This window comes from Jaculus jaculus, chromosome 17 (genome assembly GCF_020740685.1).
Source record: "Jaculus jaculus isolate mJacJac1 chromosome 17, mJacJac1.mat.Y.cur, whole genome shotgun sequence".
In the NCBI taxonomy this organism is placed as follows: domain Eukaryota; kingdom Metazoa; phylum Chordata; class Mammalia; order Rodentia; family Dipodidae; genus Jaculus; species Jaculus jaculus.
In genome coordinates, this window is record NC_059118.1 from 1,413,281 (window position 1) to 1,436,153 (window position 22,873).

The 22,873-nt window shown below is 44.8% G+C and overlaps 1 protein-coding gene and 1 pseudogene across 3 annotated transcripts; one reads left to right on the forward strand and one right to left on the reverse strand.

Moving 5' to 3' along the window:
* Positions 1-1,281: 1,281 nt before the first annotated feature.
* Znf35 (zinc finger protein 35) lies at positions 1,282-21,308 on the reverse strand. Of its 3 annotated transcripts, none has more exons than XM_045136491.1 (4): positions 21,226-21,308; positions 14,601-14,908; positions 11,700-11,844; positions 1,282-4,365 (listed from the first exon to the last, which is right to left on the reverse strand). In XM_045136491.1, the coding sequence occupies exons 2-4, from the start codon at positions 14,790-14,792 to the stop codon at positions 3,122-3,124; spliced, it is 1,581 nt and encodes a 526-aa protein (XP_044992426.1). In that variant the 5' UTR covers positions 14,793-14,908; positions 21,226-21,308; the 3' UTR covers positions 1,282-3,121. The 3 variants fall into 3 exon arrangements, with proteins under 3 accessions (XP_044992426.1, XP_004662074.2, XP_044992427.1); XM_004662017.2 differs by lacking the exon at positions 21,226-21,308 and adding an exon at positions 20,877-21,026; XM_045136492.1 differs by lacking the exon at positions 14,601-14,908 and having other exon boundaries at positions 21,226-21,286.
* LOC123455551 lies at positions 6,263-6,534 on the forward strand (annotated as a pseudogene).
* Positions 21,309-22,873: the final 1,565 nt, after the last annotated feature.

A 22,873-nucleotide genomic window follows, 5' to 3' on the forward strand; every position in this document is an offset into this window, starting at 1 on the left:
TTTAAGACTACTCATCCAGTATGTAGTCTTGTGAATGTTTAGCACATAAAGGTTGCATTTTGTTGGAATCCAATCATACTTATGTAGAAGTTCCCAAATTATTTTCCTCAGCTGAGCCTTGTGAAGAGTAATGGACCCCTGGACTGATCAATTTTAAAGATTATGACACTGCCTATGTATTCTCCAGAATTAATCCAGTTCTTGGAGACCCCCACTTAATGAGGCATCCTTGAGCCCAGCAGGAGTGGCTCCCGCTGGCAACCTCAGGAGTCAAGAGGATTGCTACGTGTTCAACGCCAGGCTTGGTTGCTTAGTGAGCTAGAGTACCACCAAACCACACTCCACATACAAAGTTTTGAGCTTCGGTGCAGGATGGGTTGGGTGTAAGTTTGTTCCAGACCAACACTTCAAAGCCCCAGGTATTGTTTGCAGAAACCAGCGTAGTGCTTGATCAGTCGTTCCTCACTCACTTATTAATATTAATGCATTTGCTAAGCCATTTTCTTAGGTGTGTCCTTACCCACACCTTGATGTGAGCCCTGGGGCTGCAGCACTGAGGCTGTGGATGAGCCCCACATCTCGGGAGGTGGAGCCTAGCTGGCACAGGGACTGGCCAAGGGAATGCAATGGAATGGCTTGGATACAGAAGCCTCTGGACTGACCAGCCATGGGGGTGGAACCACTCCTTTCCCTTCCTAGGCCTCTCAGAGACATCCCAAGGCTCTGCGTGGGTGGTGACTCTGGATACTGTACCACCTGAGGCTTAGGTTGATATTACTAACCTATATTAAGATTACAGGTGGAAGAAATGGCTTAGCAGTTAAGGATCTTGCATGTGAAACCTAAGGAACCATGTTCAACTCCCCAGAACCCACCTCAGCCAGACACACAAGGCAATGCATGTATGTACAAGGTAGCGCATGCATCTGGATTTCCATTATGGTGGCTGGAGGCCCTGGTGCAACAACAGTAACAAAAATTGAGGAAAACTACGCTAAGCAAGCACCTTTAACTTGAGCCATCTCTGTAACTGTTGTCTCTGTAACTCAGGCGTAAAGTGCTTGCCTAGCATGCACAAAACCCAGCTCACTTCCCATAAACATCAAAGCAAAACCGCAGTGAGAATGGAGAAAGAGAATAAGGGAGGGGAGGGAAGGGAGGTGGAAGAGAGAAAGAGTAAGAGGGGAGGGGAGGGGAGAAAGAATGAGAGGGGAAGGAGGTGAAGGGAAAATCAAACTAACTGTCATACAATGTCATTGAATAAAGCACTAGGGAACTGAATAAACCAAGAAAAAGAGATTTTAATAACTTCCAAGCATGAAGGTAGGGGAAGTGGTCACTAAAATATGCATGTTATTTACTAATTCTCAAAGAAATAATCAGATTAGAGACTAGATTCAGACATCTAATTAAGTCACACTAACTCTAAGCAGTGATATATCATTAATTTCTGGAGAAATATTTCAATACAGAATTCCAAATTCAATCAAATTACCAATCAAGCATCAGGTCAGAAAGATACATTTGCCACATAAACATGGAATTTCCCCTTCCATCTTCTTGGCAAGTGACTTGCAGCCAATGAGGGAGTAAACAAAATGGAAGATATGTGACACAGGAAACAATTGAATCAAGCACGATAACAAGGCAAGAGGCAAAAGAGCATCAAAGACAGACTAGAGCAGGATGCTAGGGAATATGCAAAAAGAAAGGGGGGGATAGTAACTCAACACAATATCTAATTGGATGGAGAATTTGGAACTGACTGAAGGCAACTGGAGGCCTGAAGAAGTGGCTCAGAGGTTGAAGGTGCTTGATGGTAAAGCTTGATGGCTCAGGTTTGATTCCCCACTACCCACATAAAGCCAGTTACATGAAGTACATGGGACACCACACCTACTTTTAAATTTTATTGCAGTTTTTTGTTTGTTTGTTTGTTTTTGCTTTTTGAGGTAAGCTCTCACTCTATCCCAAGCTGACCTGGAATTCAATGTAATCTCAGGGTGGCCTTGAACTCTCAGCAATCCTACCTCTGCCTCCTAAGTGCTGAGATTAAAGGTATGAATAAATAAATATTTTAACTAAAACAATTTAGGCATTCCATTCTACCTCTTCCCTCTTTAATCCTCTTACTAGAAAAGCTCTGCCGTTTTTCCCCTAAACATCACCACAGCATGAGAATGAGATCTGCTGGGCCTGGGCAGAATGAGAGCAAACATGGACATATCTCCCAGACAAGCTTTATTCTTGGACTCTTTGCTGGGAACACACATCTCACGCAAAGGAATGTGACGAAATTTGGAGTGGAACTGTTCAGAGTACCAGCCAGTCTTAGCAAGTGGATGTAGCTGGTGTGGAGGGCCTCTATCATTCCTTCAATATCTATGTAGCTGAGCAGAAGGGGGAAGAGTCAGAAGGGACTCATCACTGACCCCTAGAACTCTGCACTAGTAAGAAGTATAGACAAGGGAAAGGCTGGTTCTTACTTCATTTCAGTTTTTCAAGGTAGGGATTCGCTCTGGCCCAGGCTGATCTGGAATTTACTATGTAGTCTTTGCATGGCCTCAAACTCATGGTAACCCTCCTATTTCTGCCTCCCAGAGTGCTGGGATTAAAGGCGTGTGCCACCACGCCCAGCTTGTTGCTGAACTTTTTTAAATTACCTAGGGACTGGACACCTTATAGAAGTATTGAATTTGTAATTGTAACCCCAATGATTTCCCTAACTAGTTGTTTATTCACCCAGAATATAAATTTAAAGCTCCAGAATGCAACCAGGCAGACAACCTGCCTGCTGTTCAATTAATTCCCTGTGTAAAAAAAAAGCAAAATCCACTTTTCCCCAATAGGCCCATTATCAGGTAACTAAAAAATGACCCATTCCCTAAGAAAGCCACATCCCATTTCAGAAATAAGACAGGTTAGGCCAGTAGAGTTCAGAGAAGGTCCTCCTTGCCTTTAGGGGCTTGAGTTTGGTTTTCTCAGTTTGCCTCTGAAATGCTAGGGCCATCTCCCTGGAAACTAGGATGTTCACAATGGAGGAAGCAGCAGCACAGAGGTGTCTGATGTAGGGCGGAGAAGGAGTCTGAGCAAGCTGAAGATCGTTCTCTTCTTTTCCTTGCTATTCAAAGAGGTGGGTTCTGTGGTGTCGCATGAGGTGTGAGTTAGAAATGAAAGCCGCCCCACACTTTGCACACTCGTAGGGCTTCTCCCCAGTGTGGGTTCGCTGGTGCACAGTGAGGCTTGACCTCTGCCTGAAGGCCTTACCACACTCATTACACGTGTAAGGTTTTTCCCCGTTATGGATTCTCTGGTGAATAAGTAAGTATGAGCTACATGTGAAGGCCTTACCACACTCATTACACACGTAAGGGAGGTCTCCACTGTGAATTCTCTGATGGACAATAAGGCAAGAGAGCTGACTGAAGGCTTTTCCACACTCACTGCAGTCATAAGGTTTCTCTGCAGTGTGGATTCTCTGGTGCACAATAAGGTGTGAAAAACAACTAAAGGCTTTCCCACATTCTTTACACTTGTATGGCTTCTCACCAGTGTGGCTTCGCTGATGTACAATGAGATTTGCACTTTGAGTGAAGGCTTTGCCACAGTCACTGCAGGCAAAGGGCTTCTCCCCAGTGTGGATCCTCTGGTGGACAATAAGGTTTGAACTCCGAGTAAATGTTTTTCCACACTCATTGCATTCATAGCATTTTTCGGTGATATGGACTTTCTGGTGCCGTGCAAGCTGTGAGCTGTAACTGAAGGCTTTCTCACATTCACTGCACTTAAAATTTTTTTCTAAAGAGTGAATTTTTTGATGCACAGTCAGATTTGAACTCTGAGTGAAAGCTTTCCCACATTTTGCACAAACATAGGGTTTCTGTCCAGTGTGGATTCTCTGATGCACAACAAGGTTTGCACTCTGAATGAAGGCCTTCCCACACTCATGACACTCAAAAGGTTTCTCTCCAGTGTGGATTCGCTGATGCACAACAAGGTTTGCACTCTGACTAAAGCCTTTTCCACATTCACTGCATATAAAAGGCTTTTGCCCAGGCTGCATTTTCTGATTTTTAACAGGGCCAGAACCAAGCCCGTATTTCCCCCCAGCCTTCTTACAAGTGTGGTCCTCCTTTTCTTTAAAACTTTCAGATAATGAACAGTCTCTCACAGTCACTCGTCGGGAATCACTTTTCTCCCTCAACATTCTCCGTCTCTGGAACACATTTCCGTTCTCACGGGCTTCTCCTAATTCAGGTCCTTGAGGGTCACTTTTCTGGATTCTTCCTGCTATCAGGGAGTTTTCAGCTTCACCACAGACTTCAGTTTTAGGAACCCATAATGGCAGCTTCTTAGTTCCATCCTCTGAACCAGGAAACAGAAAAAACAATGTTAGCTTTCTCTGGCCTAGAAAAGGAATCGACTAAGCACTTCAACATCAGGAAATGTGTGACTTCACCTTTGCAAATTGATTTTAACAAAAGGATCCCTCACACTACTCTGTAGCTCTTCTGCTGGCTCTGTGCTCAGACCCACGCCTGGTGCAGAAAGCACTGATGCTTGGGTTTCTCAGCATGTCCAGTTGCCTCCATATAACCTGCCATGGTTTCAGCAGTGTCCCTCTCAGGCTCATGTGTTGAATGTATGGTCCACACTGTTGATGCCATCTGAGGAGGTTTGGAAACTCTGTGTCCTTGGTCCTTTCTTTGTTCTCTGCTCCTTGTTTACTACGAGATGACACCTTCCTCCTCATGTTCCTGTTGCCATGGTATTCTGCTCAAGCAACATTGGACTGAAACCATTAGCTAAAATAAATTCATCTTTCCTTAAGCTGTCTCTGTCACCTGTAAAAAAGCCTAACACCGACCCTTAGCCTACTGCAGCAAAACTCATTTCCACACCATGCTCCTCTTGCTTATCTCAAGACAGATCTAACAACTGCAATCAGCCAATCAGCTTTTCCCTTGACTTGCCTTTCTTTCTTTTTTTTTTTTTTTTAGTTTTTCGAGGTAGGGTCTCACTCTAGCCCAGGCTGACCTGGAATTCACTACGGAGTCTCAGGGTGGCCTTGAACTCAAGGCGATCCTCCTACCTCTGCCTCCCGAGTGCTGGGATTAAAGGCGTGTGCCACCACGCCTGGCGACTTGCCTTTCTTGTATGTATGTGTGCATGCATGTTCATGCCTATAGGTGCATGTATGTTTGTACAAATGGAAGCCAGAGGTCAATGTCTCTTCCTCAATCACATTGCACCTTACTTTATGAGACAGGGGTTTACAGTCACCCACTGCCATGGCTAGTTTTTAGTTATTTAATTTTTTGTTTTATTTATTTATTTATTTGAGAGTGAGACACAGAGAGAAAGGCAAATATATATAGAGAGAGAATGGGCATCCCAGGGCCTCCAGCCACTGCAGACGAACTCCAGACGCATGTGGCCACTTGTGCATCTGGCTAACGTAGGTCCTGGGGAATCGAGCCTCGAACCAGAGTCCTTAGGCTTCAGAGGCAAGCACTTAACCACTAAGCCATCTCTACAGCCCCCATGCCTAGTTTTTATATGGGTGTTTGGGATCCAAACTCAAGTTCTCATACTAGTACAACAAGAATTGAACCAACTGAACCATTCCCATCCCCAGATTTTGGGATATGTGGATATAAATAATGAGATATCTTAGGGATAGAGCACAAGTCTAAACATGAAAATCATTTATGTCCACATACATCTAATACACTTAACCTGAAGGTAATTTTGTGCAATGGTTTTGCTGTGGATGTATATGTATAGTGTGTGGACTTGGGTGTGCAGATGCACACTGTGCAAAGCCAGAGAACACTGCATTTCCTCCTCTACTGCTCTTCCACTTTATTTCCTTGAGAAAATACTCTCTCGGTCAACCTGGAGTTCACCAATTTCCAGTCAGACCAGCTGAAGCAAGTCCCACTGCCGGGTCACAGGCGAGCATGGCCACACCCAGCTTTTTACATGGGTGCTGAGGATCCTCGTGAATGCACAGCAAGTGCTCATACCCACTGAGCCACTCCCCAGGCCCTCATGCACTACCTTTTAGAATGCTTTCATTTTGATTATAACCAGCTACAGGAGATATGATGTCAGTGTGAATTTTCTGCATGTCAGTATTCAAAAAGTACTTGTTGGATGAATGCACCAGCTTACATAAGAGGAAGCAGAGGTCCAAAGAGAGAAAGGACTCCCTCAAGCCTGAGTTAAGAGGAAAGACAGGGCCATCGCATGGGCCAACATGTACTACAAGTACAGCGGCTTCACGCAGAAGCTGGCCAGAACATGGGCTTCCAAAGCCTACAGCCTGCAGGGTTTAAAGCCTGTGGTCTCCGTAGAAGCACCACCCATAATATTTGCAACACCAACTAAGTTGACCTCCAGTTTGACTCCATATGACGAGGCTTGCCTGACCAGATGCTTTACCAGACCACCATGGCGCTGACTCTGGGCGGGACCATCTACTACTGCCTGGTCACCCTCTACATGGCCTACCAGCCCAGAAACAAATGAGCCCAACTGCAAAGGACTGCTTTGCTTTTTGACTTAAACACTTTGAACATTCAGTTTTCATTGTTTCTGGTTTTTGTGTTTTGTTTGTTTTCCACTTGGATGGTCTACTCAATATTCTTACAAAACAAAAGAAATGAAATGATGACAGTATTTTGGTTTGAGTATGAAATGCATATGGCCTGTCAGATGTCAGAGTTTAGTTGACAGTTAAACTGTTGTCAAAAGAAACAGTGCTGCGCTCTGTGCTGGGCTCTGATTTCCCTGGAGGCTCGGGATGAAGGCTGCTTACAGGCTCATCAACACCAGCCTGTGCTCAGGTCCTCAGGGACGTGGAATTGTGTTTGTAAATACAGATGCCTTTCTGGATTTAGATGGGATTGAGGAAGCAAGACAAAAGCCAAGGCCAGGCCTGTGAGATGAGAGGTTTGAGTTAGTCACATTGGGAGTTTTTCCATCTTGCAGTAAAGTGACAGGAGGAATTCTTTGCAGCTTACCTCTCTTCACAGTCAGTTTGATTCAAAGGATTATTTGCCTCGCCCCAGATCTTGGGGGAAATGTGTGTAATGGCCATGCATTTTCCGTCATGGGAACAGAGAAACACCTGTTTAGTCTGTTTTGTTAATATAATTCTCCTTTACCTTATAAAAATGTTACAATTTTAAATTATGACTTATTTGGTTGTGGAATAAATAATGAATAAAAAATTTTTAAGTTTGAAAAAAAAAAGAGGAAAGACAACTACACTCCGGTCTCCAAACTCTCAGAGCTCAATGCTCCCGCCATTATCCACTGCTCTGGAAATGGCCAACAGCCACTGGGGAGGAGCAGGGACTTGAGGTAAGAGGCAGCGAAAGAACATGGTGATCATTCCTAGTAAACAGTTTGGCTCTTAGAATTAATACTGCAAATGGCAGATAAAGCAAGAGGACAGGAGAATACACCAAAGAATGAAGAGAGATTGTGCAGCATGTGGAAACTAAGTAAAATCGAGACAAGAAAATGAAAAGAGCTGATGCTACCTTTCCCATGACACTAGTTTGCCTGGCTGGGAGGATACTTGGCTGAAATCATTCAGACGCAGGCTTGCAGGGGGCCAACTCATGAGACAGCAGAAGGGTTCATGCCAATCAGCTGGGCAATGGCTTCTGCAACACAGGACTCATGGCTGCCACATTCCTGACCTCCTCCACAGGTGCTTGTGCCACAGCCAATTAAGACTTTTATTTCTAAAGCAAAAGCAATGCCTCATTTTTTAGCATATCAATTCTCTTACAGTCAGTAAAGGTTAATATTTTCATCTGCTTATTGCATATTTTTATATTTTCATTTCTGTACTTGGGAATATGAACTACCATTTTTTTAAAAATTTTATTTATTTTTATTTGAGAGAGACAGAGAGAAAAAGGGAGAGAGGAAAGAATGGGCGTGCCAGGGCCTCTAGCCACTGCAAACAAACTCCAGATGCGTGCACCCCCTCTGGGTCCTGGGGAAATCGAGCCTTGAACCAGGGTCCTTAGGCTTCACAGGCAAGTGCTTAACCACTAAGCCATCTCTCCAGTTCTGAACTACCAATTTTTAAATCTCCTTTTTACTCCCCATACTAACAATTTGTAATAGCTCTTTATGTGCTAAATGCATTTTTAACATTAAAAAAGACATCTAGGGGCCAGGCATGGTGGCATATGCCTTGCCTTTAATCCCAGCACTTGGATGGCAGATGTATGAGCATCGCTGTGAGTTTGAGGACAGCCTGATACTATATAGTAAGTTCCTGGGCATCCTGGAGTAGAGGAAGACCCTACCTTGAAAACCAAAACAAAACAAAAAAGATATCCAATGGCCTGGCATGGTGGCACATGCCTTTAATCCCAGCACTCAGGAGGTACAGAGGTAAGAGGATTACTGAGTTCAAAGGTAGCCTGAACTACAGAGTGAGTTCCAGGTCCACCTAGACTAGAGTGAGATGCTACCTTAGGAAATAAATAAATAAATACATAAAAAGACATTTAGAACATACATGCTAAGTCCCAGCTTAAAGCCGGGTGATAATCAACACTACTTCCCTGAAGACCAAATATTGACCTTCATTATGTCATATATATATATATATATATATATATATATATATATATATATATATATATATATAATTTGTTTGTTTGTTTGTTTTTACCAGGTAGGGTCTCACTCTAGTCCAGGCTGACCTGGAACTCACTATGTAGTCTCAGGGTGGCCTTGGACACACGGTAATCCTCCTACCTATGCCTCCCAGAGTGCTGGGATTAAAGGTGTACACCACCATACCTGGTTGTTTTGTTTCCTTCTTGAGGCTGAGTCATTGGCCTGATGTGCACCAAGCAGTGGAGACAGGCTGGCTAGGAAGCCTCAGGGGTCCTCCTGTCTCCACACCCCCAGCCCCAGGACCACAGGCATCCCCCACCATGCTGCCATTTTTACAGTGGTTGTAAGGATGGAACTCTCGCCCTTATGCTTGCAAGGTAAGCACTTTACAGACTGAGCTATCTCCCAGACCAACCATCATTATGTGTGGTGGGCCTGCCAAACAAATCCCTCCAGAATTTGCACAAGGTCCTGTAAAACCATACACCAAAAATAAAAAGAAGAAAAAAAAAACAATGGCCAGCCGTGGTGGTGCATGCCTTTAATCCCAGCACTCAGGAGGCAGATGTATGGCTGTGACTTTGAGGCCACCTGGAGACTACATAGTGAATTTCAGGTCAGCCTGGACTACAGAAACTCTACCTGGAAAAAAAAAGTAGACCTCTGTGGAGTTTCTTGAAAAGCATCCCAAGAGATGACTCTTCATAGCCAACTTCTCTTGCAAACTATGGTGACTACAAAGTGTTTGAGGATAAATTTGCAGCTGGGCATGGTGGCTTACATCTTTAATCCCAGCACTTGGGAGGCAGAGGTAGGAGAACTGTCATGAGTTTGAGGCCACCCTGAGACTACAGTGAATTCCAGGTCAGCCTGGGCTAGAACAAGACCCTACCTTGAAAAAAAAAAAAACATAAATTTGGGGCTGGAGAGAGAGATGGCTTAGCAGTTAAGATGTTTGCCTACAAAGCCAAATGACCTACGTTCAACTCCCCAGGACCCATGTAAGCCAGGGTGAATGTACCTGAAGTTTGTTTACAGTAGCTAGAGGCCTTGGCATGCCCATTCTCTCTACATACATGCCTATTTCTCTATCTCTCTCTCAAATAAATAAATAAAAATGAAATATTTTTTTAAAAAGCCAGGTGTGGTGGCACACACCTTTAATCCCAGCACTCGGGAGGCAGAGGTAGGAGTATCTCCCTGAGTTTGAGGCCACCCTGAGACGACATAGTGAATTCCAGAAGAGCCTGAGCTAGAATGAAACCCTACCTCGAAAAAAAAAAAAAAAAAAGATAAATTTGGAGCCCAGCATGGTGATGCATGCCTTCAACTAAAGGCTAAAGTAGGAGAGATCACCATGAGTTCAATGCCAGCCTGGACTACGGTGAGTTTCAGGTCAACGTAGGCTGGAGTGAGAACCTGCTTCAAATCAAATAAATCAAATCAAATAAAGGTTAAAAGGGTAAATTCGGGAGCCAGGGTTAAGGACATGGTCTGAGTTCAGTTTCCCAGTACCCACATAAAGCCAGAAACAGGGCTACAGAGATGGCTCAGTGGTTAAGGCGTCTACCCATGGAGCCTGACAACCCGGATTTGATTCTCCAGTACCCATGTAAAGCCAAATGCACAGGGTGGAACATGCATCTGGAGTTCATTTGTAGTAGCTAGACACACTGGTGTGCCCAATCTCTCTCACTGCTTACAAATATGTAACTAAATAAATAAAATGTTTAAATACAGACACACAAACTGGCTCTTGCAACTGGAGTTCAGTTGCAGCAGCAAGATGCTTTGGTACACACACCCTCACACAAACTGTATCAAATAAATAAATAAAGGCTGAAGGGCTGGAGAGATGGCTTAGCGGTTAAGCGCTTGCCTGTGAAGCCTAAGGACCCCGGTTCAAGGCTCAATTCCCCAGGACCCACGTTAGCCGATGCACAAGGGGGCACACGCGTCTGGAGTTCGTTTGCAGTGGCTGGAGGCCCTGGCACACCCATTCTCTCTGTTTCTCTATCTGCCTCTTTCTCTCTGTCTGTTGCTCTCAAAGAAATAAATAAAAATAAACAAAAAAAATTTAAAAATAAATAAATTAAGGCTGAGGAGATGGCTCAGTGGTTAAAGGAGCTTTCTTTCTTTCTTTTTTTTCCCCCTGAGGTAAGGTCTCACTCTAGCTCAGGCTGACCTGGAATTCACTTTGTAGTCTCAGGATGGCCTCAAAATCACAGTGATCCTCCTACCTCTGCCTCCTGAGTGCTGGGATTAAAGATGTGTGTCACCATGCCTGGCTAAAGGAGCTTTCTTGCAAAGCCTGATGACCTGGGTTCAATTCCCCAGTGCCTATGTTAAGCCAGATGCACAAAGTGGCACATGCGTCTCAAACTTGTTTGCAGTGGCAGAAGGCCCTGGAGTACCCATACTCACTCACTCTATCTGCCTCTTTTTTCCTCTTTCTCTCTCAAATAAATAAATAAAATTATTTTAAAATAAATAATTTTTAGCCGGGTGTGGTGGTGCACGCCTTTAATCCCAGCACTCGGGAGGCAGAGGTAGAAGGATCTCCATGAGATCTCCATGAGGGAGGCCACCCTGGGCTAGAGTGAGACCCTACCTCAAAAAACCAAAATAAATAATAAATAATTAAATAATTTTTTTAAAGTGTAAATTTGGAGTTTACCTCTATTTCTCTGGTCTTAAAACTGTGCCAAATGGCCAGGCATGGTGGTGTACATCTTTAAACCCAGCACTTGGGAGGCAGAGGTAGGAGGGTCGCCATGAGTTCAAGGCCACCCTGAAACTACATAGTTAATTCCTGGTCAGCCTAGACTACAGTGACTCTACCTCAAACAAACAAATGAAAAAAAAAAAAAAAAGCCTGCAAAATCAGCCACTGCCTGTGACAACCATATAGGCAGCTTTCTGAGGAACTCCATCTATCTAGTTCTTCTTAGACTCTCAAACCCTGCATGGTGTGGTCAACCCCAGCCACTCTGAAAGGCTGAGAAACCCACCGTCAGATGTTGAGTCAGGGTGGTGAGCCTTACCTAGAGCAGTGGGCTTCCCACGAGGCTCCAGGATCTTGCCCATGGCCGGAGGCCCCGGTAATGTGTAGCCGCCAAGAGGTTCAGCAGCAGGAGCCTCCGGTGCTGCTTCTAAGATTACTGCCATGTCCCAGAACATGTTCTGACCCTGAAACAAGTGGGCACAGGGAGGTTGAGGGGACTGTGGGGTGGTATGATGACAGCTTTGAAGACAAGAACCTAAGTGTCTATTCCTGGAGGCCACAAAACATAACAAGGAGGGTGGGAAGTTGGGGGGGGGGAATAAGAGTCTTCCCTAATCTCCTAAGTGAATTGGGAAGAGAAGCAAGGCTATCATTTTGATTCTACCTCAGTGCCTTCTCTCCAGCATTCAAACTTAACCTGCCAGTAAGTACACGCCAAGAGCAAGGAGTGTGGCGCACACGTAGCTCAGTTGGTAGAGTGTTTGCCTAGTATGCATAAAGACCTGGGTTTGGCTCAGCACTGTATAAACTGAGCAAGGTGGTACATACATGTAATCCCAGCACTGAAGAGGTAGAAGCAAGCTGGACATGATGGCACACACCTTTAATTCCAAAGCTCAGGCGTCTGAAGTAGGAGGATCACTATGAGCTCAAGGCTAGCCTTACTACAGAATGACTTCCAGGTCAGCCTAGGCTAGAGTTAGGCCCTACCTTGAAAAAAAAAAACAAAATAGCCAGGCATGGTGGCATACGCCTTTAATCCCAGCACTTCAGAGGCAAAGGTAGGAGGATCACCATGAGTTAGTTAGAGGCCACCCTGAGACTACATAGTGAATTCCAGGTCAGCCTGAGCCAGAGTGAAACCCTACCTCAAAAAACCAAAATATAAAAAAATAAAATAAAAAAATAAGAGGTAAAGGCAGAGGGATCAGATGTTCAAGGTTATCCTCAGACAATTAGCAAATCTGAGGCCATCCTGGGCAACCTGAGACCCTGTCTCAAAAGAATACCTAAAAAAAATAGAGGGAGCTGGGTGTGGTGATGCCTGCATTTGGGAGGCACAGGTAGGAGGATCGCCTTGAGTTTGAGGCACCCTGAGACTACATAGTGAATTCCATGTCAGCCTGAGCTAGAGTGAGACCCTACCTTGAAAAACCAAAAAAAAAAAAAAAAAAAAAAACAAGTAGAGGGGCTGGAAAGTGGAGTGGTTAAAGGTGCTTGCTTGTAAAGTCTGGTGGCCAAGGTTCAATTCCCCAGTACCCTTGTAAAGCCAGATGCACACTGTGGCAAATGTACCTGGAATCTGTTTGCAGTGGCAAGAGGCCCTGGTACACCCATTCTGTCTGTCTACCCCTCTGCCCCTCTGCTTGCAAATAAATAAGTAAATTTCTTAAAAAGTAGAGCGGCACTGCCCAAGGAAGACTGACTCCTTCCCTCAAGGAAGGCACTTGCAGAACAGTTCCCCCGGCCCTGAGGTTACTCAGAAGCCCTGCTTTTCTGTCCCCTCCCTTGGGACAACATACTTCACTTGAGCCTGGGCCACTCCTCAGGAGCTACATTCAAGGGTTATCCTGTTAATAAATAAGCCAACTCAGCTGGGAAAAAAAAAAAAAAGTAGAGCGGTGCTGGAGAGATAGTCTAGTGGTTAAGGTGCTTGCCTGAGAAACCTAAGGACTTAGGTTCAATTCCCCAGTACCCACGTAAGCTAGATGCACAAGGTGGTGCATGCATCTGGAGTTCGTTTGCAGTGGCTGGAGGCCTTAGTGTACCCATTCTCTCTTTATCTTCCTATTTTTCTCTCTCAAGTATATAAAAATAAAATATATTAAAAAAGAAGAAGATAGGACGGGCATGGTGGCACACACTTTCAATCCCAGCACTCAGGAGGTAGAGGTAGGAGGATCACTGTGAGTTCAAAGCCACCCTGAGACTATATAGTGAATTCCAGGTCAGCCTGGACAAGAGTAAGACCCTACCTTGAAAAAAAAAAAAAAAAAAGAGAAGAAGATAGGTTAGGTTCTGATCATATTCTTACAGATAGGCTATGGAGGAAGACGGGTATGCACACATTTAATTCCAGCACTAGGAAGGCAGAGGTAGGAGGATCACTGTAAGGCCAATCTGGGCTAAAGTGAGATCCTACCTTGAAAAACAATAATTAAAAAAAAGATGGAAAGGATAGATATGGAGGAACCTCTGTTGTCACCTGGCCAGTAATAGTAAGGAGTCTGAAAACATTAAGGGCTAACAGTACAATGGTAAGCATCTATAATCCCAGCACTTGGTAGTGGAGGATGATCAGGAGTCCATGGATGCTGACTCAAAAAGGAAAGGAAGGGAAAGAACGTTAAGGAAGGAAGGAGAAGGGATGGGGTAAGGAAGAAAGCCTGCAAGGAGAAAAAGAAGGATAAGGAAAGCTGACTCAAAAAGGAAAGGAAGGGAAAGGGTGTTAAGGGAGGAAGGAGAGAGAAAGGAAGGAGAAGGAAAGCAGGGCACAGCAGAGGAGCGGCTTCATTGCTCAGGATGCCATCTATAGAGCTTCAGGACCTGCACAGCTAACAGCTTGTGTGGAATGCAGAATCTGAAGCATATCCCAGACCTCCTAAGCCAAAACTACAAGACCCCAGGTGGAGAAGCACTGGCTAGAACTATTAAACCTTAAGGGAGTCACCTATAATTTTAAAAACTACAAAAACCTAGGTCACACTCCCAGACTCTGAGAGTATAGAACAGACATCAAGATACTATAAACATTCCTCAGGTCCTGGGTAAGAAAGTTTGAGAGTCCATGGTTTATAGAAAGTGCTGCAAGATATATGACAAGGGATCACTGCCACTATATAAAAAGAATTAAGACCAGAGCTCTGGGTTCAGGTGCACAGTCCCCTTGGAATGGCCTGAGATCTGCAGTTCCCTCCTCCCTCTCCTCCCAGGCATTTACCTTTTGCTCATCTTCCGATACATCAAGGCCTGCCTGAGGACCCTCCCCTGGGGCCCAGACTTTGCCATTCTCAGAGTGCACTTGTTGGCCGGATGACTGACTCAGGACACTTTCATCCTCTTCGTCTTCCTTTTTCACCTTCAGTAGGCCCCAAGGGGCTAGGACCACGGCCTCTCTCCATTCTGTAGTCATCTCTGCTCAGCCAGGGAACTAGCTGGGGGTTGCCCAACAGCATCAAGCCCCATCTAAACTTTAAGTCTCAAAAGCTTCTTGGAGTTTCTTATCGAGACCAAGACATGTATTGTCCACTGTGAATTCAAAAAACACTGTTAACTCCAAATGTCACTGTCTGGATGCCACTTAGGCTACTAGCCAATTTCAAAAGTGCCTGGCTAGGGGCCACTATAATACAAGGATGTTCTATTTCTCCCTCACACTATGAATGGAATTAATGGCAAATGTGTGAATGCAAATAGCTATATAAAACATATTTGGAGGGGGTGCGGAGAGATTGCTCAGTGGTTAAAGGCACTTGCCTACAAAGTCTGACGGCCTAATTTCAATTCCCTAGTACCAAGCCGGGCATGGTGGTGCATGCCTTTAATCCCAGCACTTGGGAGTCAGAGGTAGGAGGATTGCCATGAGTTCGAGGCCACCCTGAGACTACAGAGTGAACTCCAGGCCAGCCTGAGCTAGAGCAAAACCCTACCTCAAAAAAACAAACAAGCCGGGCGTGGTGGCACACGCCTTTAATCCCAGCACTCGGGAGGCAGAGGTAGGAGGATTGCCATGAGTTCGAGGCCACCCTGAGACTACAGAGTTAATTCCAGGTCAGCCTGGACCAGAGTGAGACCCTACCTCGCAAAACCAAAAAAAAAAAAAAAGAAAGAAAGAAAAAGAAATAAATAAATTCCCTAGTACCCATGTAATGCCAGAATCACACAATGGCCCATTTGTCTGGAATTTGTTTGCAGCAGCTAGAGACCCTGGCATGCCTAGTCTCTCCAGCTACCCTCCACCCATGTGTCTCCTCTCTTTCTCTGCTTGCAAATAAATATATAAAAATATTTTTAAAACCATAATTTTGAATTTAAAAAAAAAACATTTTCTGGCTTGAGAGTTGGCTCAGCAGTTAAAAGTGCTTGCAGTCAAAGCCTGATAGCCAGGATTTAATTTCCTAGTCCCCAATATACAGCAAGATGCACATAGTGGCACATGCATCTGGAGTTCATTAGCAGTTGCAAAAGGCCCTGGCGCTCGCGCTCTCTCTCTCTCTCTCTCTGTTTGCAAATAAAAATATTTTAAAAATAATAAACGTTTAAATTATAATACTTAAAAATACAAAAAGATTAAGGAAAACCATTATGGTCTTCTTTCAAAAAATACATTGTAAGCCAGGCATGGTAGCATACGTCTTTAATTGCAGCACTTGGGAGACAGAGGATCACTGTGAGCTCAAAGCACCCTGAAACTACATAGTGAATTCCAGGTCAGCATGGGATATAGTGAGACCCTACCTTGAAAGAGAAAAAAAAAAACTGTAGAAATTTCCTTTAAGGGAAAACCTTCAGCATACTAATAATTATGCCTTTATGATTTGACTGTGGAAATACTAATGTTCCTAATTACTGTCAGGGTGGTTTTTAAAATATTCTTATTTGCAAGGAAAGAGAAAAAAATATGAATGGGAGAGAGCAAATGGATGCACCAGGGCCTCTTGCCACTGGAAATGAACTCCAGATGCATGGGCCACTTTCTCCATGTAGCTTTATACATGGGAACTGGCAAATTAACCCCAGGCCATTCAGGTTTGCTAACAAGTGCCTTTTCTTTGAGGTAGGGTCTCATTCTAGCCCAGGCTGATCTGGAATGTACTCTGTAGTCTAAGGGTGGCCTTGAACTCAGGGCAATCCTCCTACCTCTGCCTCTAAAGTGCTGGGATTAAAGGTGTGTGCCACCACACCTAGCCCAGGGTAGTTTTTGGAAAGGCATATTATAAGCAAAGTTTTACTGTCAATAATATATGTGTGTGTGTGTGTGTGTGTGTGTGTACACACACACACACACACACCATTAACAAAAGAATCACAAGAAAACAAAACTGGAGGCTGACCCATCAACATGTTAGGTGGTTACCTCTAGGATTATAAGTAATTTTGAGGTTCTTTTTCTCTGTTTTATTTTTATATTTTCCTATTTCCACATGATTAAAGACCAAGTAATATTCCTCTTTTTATTTTATTTTAGTTTTTTTGTCTTTTGAGGTAGGGTCTTGCTGCAGCCCAGGCTGGCCTGGAATTCACTATGTAGTCTCAGGGTGACCTCGAACTCATGGTGATCCACCTACCTCTGCCTCCCAAGTGGTGGGATTAAAGGTGTGTGCCACCACGCTCCTTTTGTTTTTTTGTGGCAAGGAGTCATTCTGTAGTCCAAACTGACCTTGAACTTATGGTGATCCTTCTACTTTAGCTAGAATTAAAGGTGTGAGTCAACAGGCTGGGCTAATAACTGTTGAAGCCAGCTTGCTGTGAGAAAACACCCGACCAAGAACAGCTTGTGGGAGGGAGGAAAGGGTTTATTTAGGCTTACAGACTCAAGGAGAAGCTCCATGATAACAGGGGAAAACGATGACATGAGCAGAGGATGGACACCTCCTGGTCAACATCAGGTGGACAACAGCACCTGAAGAGTATGCCAAACACTAGCAAGGGGAAGCTGGCTATGACATCCATAAGCCTGCCCCCAACAATACACCCCCTCCAGGAGGGTCCAGTTCCCAAACTGCCACCAGCTAGGGACCTAGCACTCCAAACACCTAAGTTTTGGGGGGACACCTGAGTCAAACCACCACAACAACCAAGTCTTATTTTTAAATTTTTTGATTTTTTCAAGATAGGTCTCAGTCTCGCCTAGGCTGACCTGGAACTCATTCTGTAGTCCCATGCTGGCCTCAAACTCAGAATTATCCTCCTACCTCTGCCTTCTGAATGCTGGGATTAAAATCTTGTACCACCATGGCCATCTTAAAACAAAAAAATTTCTATGTTGCAATTGTTAATGTTTATTTTTAATTGTTACATTGCTACACAATACCCTATGTATTGGTAAAATCTCACTCTCCCTGAAAAAAAGGACCAACTCAGAAATACATAAATTTATTTAGTTTTTTTCAAGGTAGGATCTCACTGTAGTCCAGGCTGACCTGGAATTGACTCTGTAGACCCAGGTTGTGCTTGATCTCACAGTGATCCTCCTACCTCAGCCTCCCAAGTGCTGGGATTACAGACCTGGCTCAGAAGTATGTAAACTGAAATGTGTCTTATACATACTCTCACACACACAGAGTAATTACTTACATGACCTGGTGACCTCCTAGTCCCTTTTAGGTGTACACTTTCACTTTTTCAAGACATACTTTAGATCACATTTGCACAATGTTCAAGGATATACCCTGTGTTGTGTTTTTGCTGTTATTTCTGCAGTGCTGGGAATCCAACTCAGGGCCTCATGCTTGCTAGGCAAGTGCTCTACCTCCACTGCGCATCACGCTAAGCTACAACTGTTTGTTTCTTGATTCTGTTTTCCAAGTCTTTAAAAAAAATATTTTTATCTCTTTATTTGCAAGCCAAGGGAGAGAGAAGACCTACAGAGAGAATGGGCATGCCAGGGTGTCCAGCAGCTACATACAAACTTGAGCTACATGTGCCACTTTGTGCATGTGGCTTTATGTGGGCACTGAGGAACCAAACTCAGATCATTAGCCTTTGTCAGCAACTGCTTTAACTGCTAAGACATCTCTCCAGCCCTCCAGTAATCTCTTTTTTAAATTATTATTTTTATTTGTTAGAGATTGAGAGAGGGAGAAAGACAGATAGTGAGAATGGGCACGCCAGGGCCTCTAGTCACAGCAAATGAAGTACAGACACATGCGCCACCATGTGCGTCTGGCTTATGTGGGATCTGGAGAATTGAACCTGGGTCCTTAGGCTTCATAGGCATGCACCTTAACTGCTAAGCCATCTCTCCAACCTTGTTGTTTTGTTTTCTGAGATTGGTCTTGCTCTAACCCAGTCTGACCTGGAATTCACTATGTAATCTCAGGGTGGCCTAGAACTCATAGCCATCCTCCTATCTCTACCTCTCAAGTGCTAGGACTAAAGGAATGTGCCACCACGCCAGGTTATCAATAGTCTTATTGATGCTTTGATACACAGTACATACACACCTCATTCTGGCATACTATACATAACTTCCTGAACCACACCTCATGTAAAAATTATTCTTTGAGTAATCGGAGTTATTTCAACAACTAATATTAAAAATTATTTTTAGGGGCTGGAGAAATGGCTTAGTGGTTAAGTGCTTGCCTGTGAAGACTAAGGACCCCGGTTCAAGGCTCGATTCCCCAGGACCCACATTAGCCAGATGCACAAGGGGGTGCACGCATCTGGAGTTCGTTCACAGGGCTAGAGGCCCTGGTGCGCCCATTCACTCTCTCTCTCTATCTGCCTCTTTCTCTCTCTGTCACTCCCAAGTAAATAATAATAAAACAAAAAAAAATTTTTAATTATTTTTAGGGGGCTGGAGAGATAGCTTAGCAGTTAAGGCATTTGCCTGCAAAGCCAAAGGACCCAGGTTCAATTCCCCAGGACCCACATAAGCCAGGTGTACAAGGGGCACATGTATGTGGAATTTGTTTGCAGTGGCTAGAGGTCCGGGTGTGCCCATTCTATGTCTGTCTCTCTTTTCTCTCTCTGCTTGCAAATAAATAAATAAAATTATAAATTATAAATAAAATTTTTCAGGGGGCTGGAGAGATGGCTTAGCAGTTAAGCGCTTCCTGTAAAAGCTAAGGACCCTGGTTCAAGGCTTGTATGCCCCAGGACCCACATAAGCCGGATGCAGAAGGTGGCACATGCATCTGGAGCCTGCAGTAGCTGGAGTCCCTGATGTGCCCATTATATCTCTATCTGCCTCTTTCTCTGTCTGTTGGTCTCAAATAATTTTTTAAAAAAAATTATTTTCAGGGGTTGGAGAGATGACTTGGAGGTTAAAGGCACTCATTTGCACAGCCTGCTGGCTCAGGGTTCAATTTTCCAGTACCCATGTAAAGCTGATGCACCAAGTAGTGCATGCATCTGGAGTTCACTTGCAACAGCAAGTGATGGAGGCCTGCCCATACTGTCTGTCTGTGTCTGTCTCCTCTCTTTGCTTGCAAATAAAAGAAATGGTTGGGCATGGTGGCACATGCCTTTAATCCCAGCACTCGGGAGGCAGAGGTAGGAGGATCACCGTGGGTTTGAGACTACCCTGAGACTACATAGTGAATTCCAGGTCAGCCTGGACCAGACTGAGACCTTACTTCAAAAAACCAAAAAACACATATTTTTTTTTCAGTACAAATCACTTTTTCCTGTTGCTGTATATTTCTTCAGAATAAACAGAGCAATCACTGCTTTGATAATTTGACTTGTATCATCAAATTGCTTCCCAATACACTACATGAAGTCAAACCACATCACCACTAATTAGCTTACCTCTTTGCCTTAGCTAAGCCAGTAGTTTGGTTTTTTTTTAATACCTTATTTTTATTTATTTATTTGACAGAGAAAGAGGGAGGGAGGGAGAATGGGCATGCCAGGGCCTCCAGCCACTGCAAACAAAGTCCAGGCGCATGCAGCCCCTTGTGCATCTCACTAACATGGGTCCTGGGGAATCGAACCTGGGTCCTTTGGCTTTGCTGGCAAACGCCTTAACCACTAAGCCATTCCTCCAGCCCAGCCAGTTGGTTTTTATTAAGAAACTCTATTTTTCTCTCTCTCAAAATAATAATAATAATAAGATGGGCTGGAAAGAGTTAAGTCACTTGCCTGCAAAGACTAAGGACCCATGTTCCACTCTCCAGATCTCATGTAAGCTGGATGCACAAAGGTGAGGCAAGCGCAAGATCACACACATGCCCACTAGATAGCGCAAGTGTCTGGAGTTCCATTGCAGAGGTGCGCCAATTCTCTCTCCCTCTCTAAATTTTTTTTAAAGAAACTTACTATTTTAGCTGGGTATAACAAAATCAATCTTTTTCTTTCCAGTATTCTTTGGGTGTTTTGCTAGAAAATGGAGCTAAATTTTACTAAATCCCTTTCTGCAACTATTGAAATGATCCTATACTAACTTCATAACTATGTAAATTTACAGTGCGCATTGTATTTCTCGAATAATGCAATGCTTTCCATGCCTTCGACCAAGTCTTAATACCGAGGATCATTCTCTGCACACCTGGGTGAGTTCGTCCTAGCAGGGAGGCCCGAAGACTCGCTGCATCCTGTGCACAAGCTTGATAGTCTACTTCTGAATCTCGTCATCAGACTCGATCGGATTTCCATGGAGGCTCTCGCCCCGGGAGGCGCGGAGCCTTCCACCTAGGTTTCCCACCCGCAAGCGTGGCAATCCATCCCCGCCCCATGCAGGCCTCCTTCCACCGTCCCGCCTACTTCTCTCCGGCGCGAGGAGCCCGCGAGGCGGCACTGGGGTCGGCGCAGACCCACCCCGGGCGGACGGGCCACAGCCCCTCGGCCCGCTCCGCAGCGCCCTCCTCCCGGCCGCGCGACCCCCCGGACCGGCTCACCACGGCGGCCGACGCTGGCCCGGCTCCTCCGCTGCCCGGCCTCGAGGCCACCACAGCCTACCTGCTCCGGCCGGCGCGAGAACAATGAGCGGACAGGAAGCGCTTCCGGTGGGCTTCCGGCCCCCTGGGCGTTGGACTGGCCCCTCTAGGAATCTCGGAGGTCGTCCGTCTCGGGGTTTCCAATGCTTCCTCGAGCTTGGCAGGAGCCCAGAGTCCTCAGGAAGGCCAGGAGCGCTCATGCAGTCATCTGTAGAAAATCCTGATAAGCCTCCCCCCAGACATGTTTATTTTGTAGTATTTATTAAATATCATACAGTTCAGTAAAGTTGAAACAAGAATATAATGCAGAGCTGGAGAGATGGCTCAGCAGTTAAGGGGCTTGCCTGCAAAACCTGAAGACCCCAGTTTGATTGCCCAGTACCCACGTGAAACCAGATGCACAAGGTGGCGCGTCTACTGCCGTTCGTTCCTTGCAGTGGCTAGATGCCCTGACGTGCCTATTCATTCTGTTTCTCGGTCTCAGTCTCTCAAGTGCGCTTCTCAAATACATAAATGAAAAGAGAAGAGGAGAGGGGAGGGGAAGAGGAGGAAAGAAAAATACAATGAATATTTGTAACTCCTGTCTGTACTCAACGATTACAGTTCCCTGTGGCCTTATGTATACATAAAATCATTATGTAAAAGATACAAATAGAGCTGGAAAGATGGCTTAGCAGTTAAGGCATTTTGCCTGCAAAGCCAAATGACCCTGGTTCAGTTCCCCAGGACCCATGTAAGTCAGATGCGCAGGGGGGAGCATGCATCTGAAGCTCAGTTTGCAGTGGCTGGAGACCCTGGCGCACCCATTCTCTCTCTCTCTTTCTCTCTTTCTCTCTACCTCTTACTTTATCTCTTTCCCTCTCAAATAAATAATATTTTTCAAAAAGATACAAACATCAAAACATTTCATTCCAAATATTCCTTAAGAATGAGAATATTAGCCGGGCATGTGGTGCATGCCTTTAATCCCACCCAGCATTCAGGGGGCAGAGGGAAGAGGATCATGAGGAAAGAAGATCACCATGAGTTCAAGGCCACCCTGAGACTACATAGTGAATTTCAGGTCAGCCTGAGGTAGAGTGAGACCCTACCTCGCAAAAATATAAATAAATAAATAAATAAAGTTCACCACACCTCACTTATGTCTCTTTAGTTTTACTTCTGCTTTTTATTTTGTTTTGGTTTTGTCGAGGTAGGGTCTCGCTATAGCCCAGGCTGGCCTGGAATTCACTGTATAGTCTCCTGGTGGCCCTGAACTCTCAGCGCACCAGGGCCTCCAGCCATTGCAAATGAACTCAAAACACTTGCGCCCCCTTGTACATCTGGCTTACATGGGTCCTGGAGAGTTGAACTGGGATCCTTTGCTTTGCAGGCAAATACCTTAACCACTAAGCCATCTCTCCAGCCCCTTGCTTGTTCTTTTTTTTACTTGCTTTACTTGCACACACACTCATGTGCACCAGGGCCTCTTGCTATACAGCAAATTAATAGTAGGCACACAACTTTTTTGTTCGGCCTTTGTGGGTGGTTTGGGAACTAAACATGGACCAGCAGGCTTTTAACTGCTGAGCCATCGCTCCAGGCCCTTTGTCTTGAAAAGATAAATTCA